Genomic DNA, 3,098 nt, shown 5'->3' on the forward strand with positions numbered 1-3,098 from the left:
AGACCTTTAAGACTCATCATATTATCAGCCTTCTTTACGTTTCAAGATGAAAAACATGCCACAACGCACCCAAATGTCCATAACCACTTTGATAATCCAAACTCAACTCAAGATATTTGATATGCTCTCTAATTTTTTTTTATATATCTATAATACCTTATATAAGTACCTTTATTTATATGGAGAGAGCCTTAACTAATAAGATTTAAAGGAACAAATATTAAAACTTTAATTTTAATTTTATCTCACCCAAATCCCTTTTATTAATTAAGGAAAGAGCTTATCTCATCTATAATTACATAGAAATCAATTAATTTTTATCTTAATTATTTTACTTATATATTATATAAGGAATGAATTTGAAATGTAAAATTTAAACACAATTTATTCTCATGTTTGGGAGAACTTAAAATATAAAATTTTAATTAAATTTTAATTAAATTTTAAAAATTTAAAATTAAAATAAATTCAATATTATAACTTTATTTACTTTTATTTTCTAAAACACCCTTTGTATAATAATTTAATTTAAAAAGTAGAAAGTATTCTCTACAAAATTGATTTATGAACAAAATGTCAAATTCATTTTCTAATTCCATCTTTGATGGCATTGACTTCTTGAAATTAAAATGAAATTACTTTTTCAAATAAAAATTAAAAATTAAAAATTAAAAATAAATTCTTTTGCAAAAAGGGTGTAGAAGTTACTACGAAGAGTAGTGCCAGGAAAATCAATAGTTTTTAAATTTATGTGATCTGTTCCATTTTAATTAACTTATTAAATATTTAAGTGAGTTCATTAATTTATTCACAAAACATTTTAAGTGAGTTCACTAATAAAAAAAGAAAAATCGATTTCAATAAGTTTAAAAAAACTCAATTAATTTCGTAACTTTGTGCCGACATGAATTATAAGGTGTGGAAGATTCTCATCAATCAGAGACGGAAACATTAATTACGAGCATGCTGATGGCTACAGCTTCTGCAGTAAGACATTCATCACAATGTAACGGACGAATAAATAAACCACACGCTGCCTAATTAACATATAAGTCTCTGTCATGGATGCTGCCTCGAAAAAGAACGGGAAAAAAAAAACACACAAAGCTGTAGGTAAAAGAGTAAATTTTAGGTAAAGGAAGCTCAAAGCTCATCGTCCCGATCACCTCGTCCGGTGGACAAATCATCCTTGATTTCTGAGGATTTCTGCTTGGCAGCTTCGTAGTTGGAGGCGATGGTGTCTTTGGTGGAGTCAGCTTTGCTTTTGGCTGCCTCCAGAGTCTCCCCAGCTTTGCTTTTCGCCGCCTCGTAACCCTCCTTGGCCTTCTTCTGGCTTTCATCCATTGCCCTCTTCGTCATCTCCTCCGCCTTCCTGTACGCCTCCTCCGCCTGCCTCGCTGCCTTCTCCTTCGCCGTCTCCGCCTTCTCCTTTGCCTTATCCTTGGCCTCCTGAGCAGTCTGACTCGCCTCCGCCGTCTCGCCGGCCCTTTGCTTCGTCTGTTCTGCGTTCTCATAGGCTTTCCCCTTGACCGTCTCCGCCCTCTCGCCGGCCCTTTGCTTCATCTGTTCTGCCTTCTGTGCCGTTTCCTTCACCTGCCTAGCCTTTTCCGCCGCAGCATCCTCCGCTTCCTGGGCTTTCTCTGTACTGCATTCTGCAGCTCCTGCAACATCATCTTGTCATGTGTTGACACGACCATTAATTAATTTAGGTAGTACTATTGATATATATATATATATAAAGCACTAATGTTATTGCGCCCAAAAATTTAAGAAGTACCGGGAACAACGTCCCTAATCTTGTCTTCGGTGTTCTTGGCCTGCTGAGAGGCGTCCTCGGCAGTAGTGTCGTGCATCGCCGACTCTTCATCAGTGGTCTTGAACCCGAGTCCCTCGGAGAGCTTGTCCTTAGCCCACTCCGTCCATGACTCTGATGCCTCTTTCGCCTCCTTTCCAGTCTCTCCGGCCTTCCCTCGCGCCTCTTCTACCTTCACCTTCCCCTCTACATACTTGCTGTCCTCCTCCTCCTTCGCCACCGCACCGGTGGCAGTGACCACCATCGCCGCCACCACAATTACCACGCCCCACCTTAATAATACCGGCCGGGAGAATACTATTCTTTTATTCTTGGCCATTGCAACTTATCAGATTGACTGACAACAATTGAAGTTAAACAAACCGTTTGCAGTGGGACACAAATTGACGGGCAACTGACGAGAGTACTAATATATATGATATGATGATAATATGATAGAAATAGAAGCTTTGAAGGAAGAAAAGAGCGAAGGACAAGTGTGATAAAACGTGGCCAACATGTAAGGCAACGGCTATTGTCAGACAGACACGTGTCTATTTCTGTGATGTCCCAGATGCCACCCATTTTTTTTTCCTCGGCGGTCCAAACTCCGTTAAGAGCCTTCCAGTGTAGCCTTAGGATTTGGGTTTTTGGACTCACTTAAATTTTTTTTATATTTTATGTCATTTAAGTTATTTATAATTAATTTTTTTATAATTTAAAAATATTATTAAGGATTTATATGTGATGTATCATGAGTAAAAGTTTACTAAAAAGATAAAAAAAAATTAAAAAATAAAGTATTCAAAACAAAAGCCAAAAACGATTTTTGAAAGACTGAATAGTCTGTCGGAAACATAAAAATGTTCAGTCTCCCATAATTTTTCAAGAGCAGATCATATTCTCTTGAAGATTGTGACTAACTCCAGGAGACAGGGCTTCCCGAAAGTTGCCCAATAAATATCCCTTGGGGGGTCTGAATGAATGAAGCGCGAACATGATTTGAAAAGTTCTTTAAGAATTTTGTGAAGAATAGGCATTATTTATGAGAGTTTTAATTTTATTTAATTTTAAAATATTAAGAATACTTATCACAAATTCTTATATTTTTTATAAATAGATTTAATACTCATTTTAAAAAATGTATATCTTTGGTACTAAATTCAATATTATATCTAAGTCTTCAGTAAATATAAATATTTGACTTAAGTATTAGAGTTTTATGCGGATATTATCCTGCACTCTTTGGTCGTTCTCTTTCTTATAGAATGAGTAGGCATTGGATGGTCAACACAAGGATAGTTAG

At 36.0% G+C, this 3,098-nt stretch overlaps 1 protein-coding gene across 2 annotated transcripts; it reads right to left on the reverse strand.

Annotated features, from left to right (window-relative positions):
- Positions 1-906: 906 nt before the first annotated feature.
- Positions 907-2,244, reverse strand: LOC127810144 (late embryogenesis abundant protein D-29). Of its 2 annotated transcripts, none has more exons than XM_052349425.1 (2): positions 1,778-2,244; positions 907-1,673 (listed from the first exon to the last, which is right to left on the reverse strand). In XM_052349425.1, exons 1-2 carry the CDS (start codon positions 2,130-2,132, stop codon positions 1,144-1,146), a joined length of 885 nt encoding a protein of 294 aa, XP_052205385.1. In that variant the 5' UTR covers positions 2,133-2,244; the 3' UTR covers positions 907-1,143. The 2 variants fall into 2 exon arrangements, with proteins under 2 accessions (XP_052205385.1, XP_052205386.1); XM_052349426.1 differs by having other exon boundaries at positions 911-1,661; positions 1,778-2,240.
- Between the last annotated feature and the right edge of the window lie 854 nt (positions 2,245-3,098).

Source organism: Diospyros lotus, chromosome 9 (genome assembly GCF_014633365.1).
Source record: "Diospyros lotus cultivar Yz01 chromosome 9, ASM1463336v1, whole genome shotgun sequence".
NCBI lineage: Eukaryota > Viridiplantae > Streptophyta > Magnoliopsida > Ericales > Ebenaceae > Diospyros > Diospyros lotus.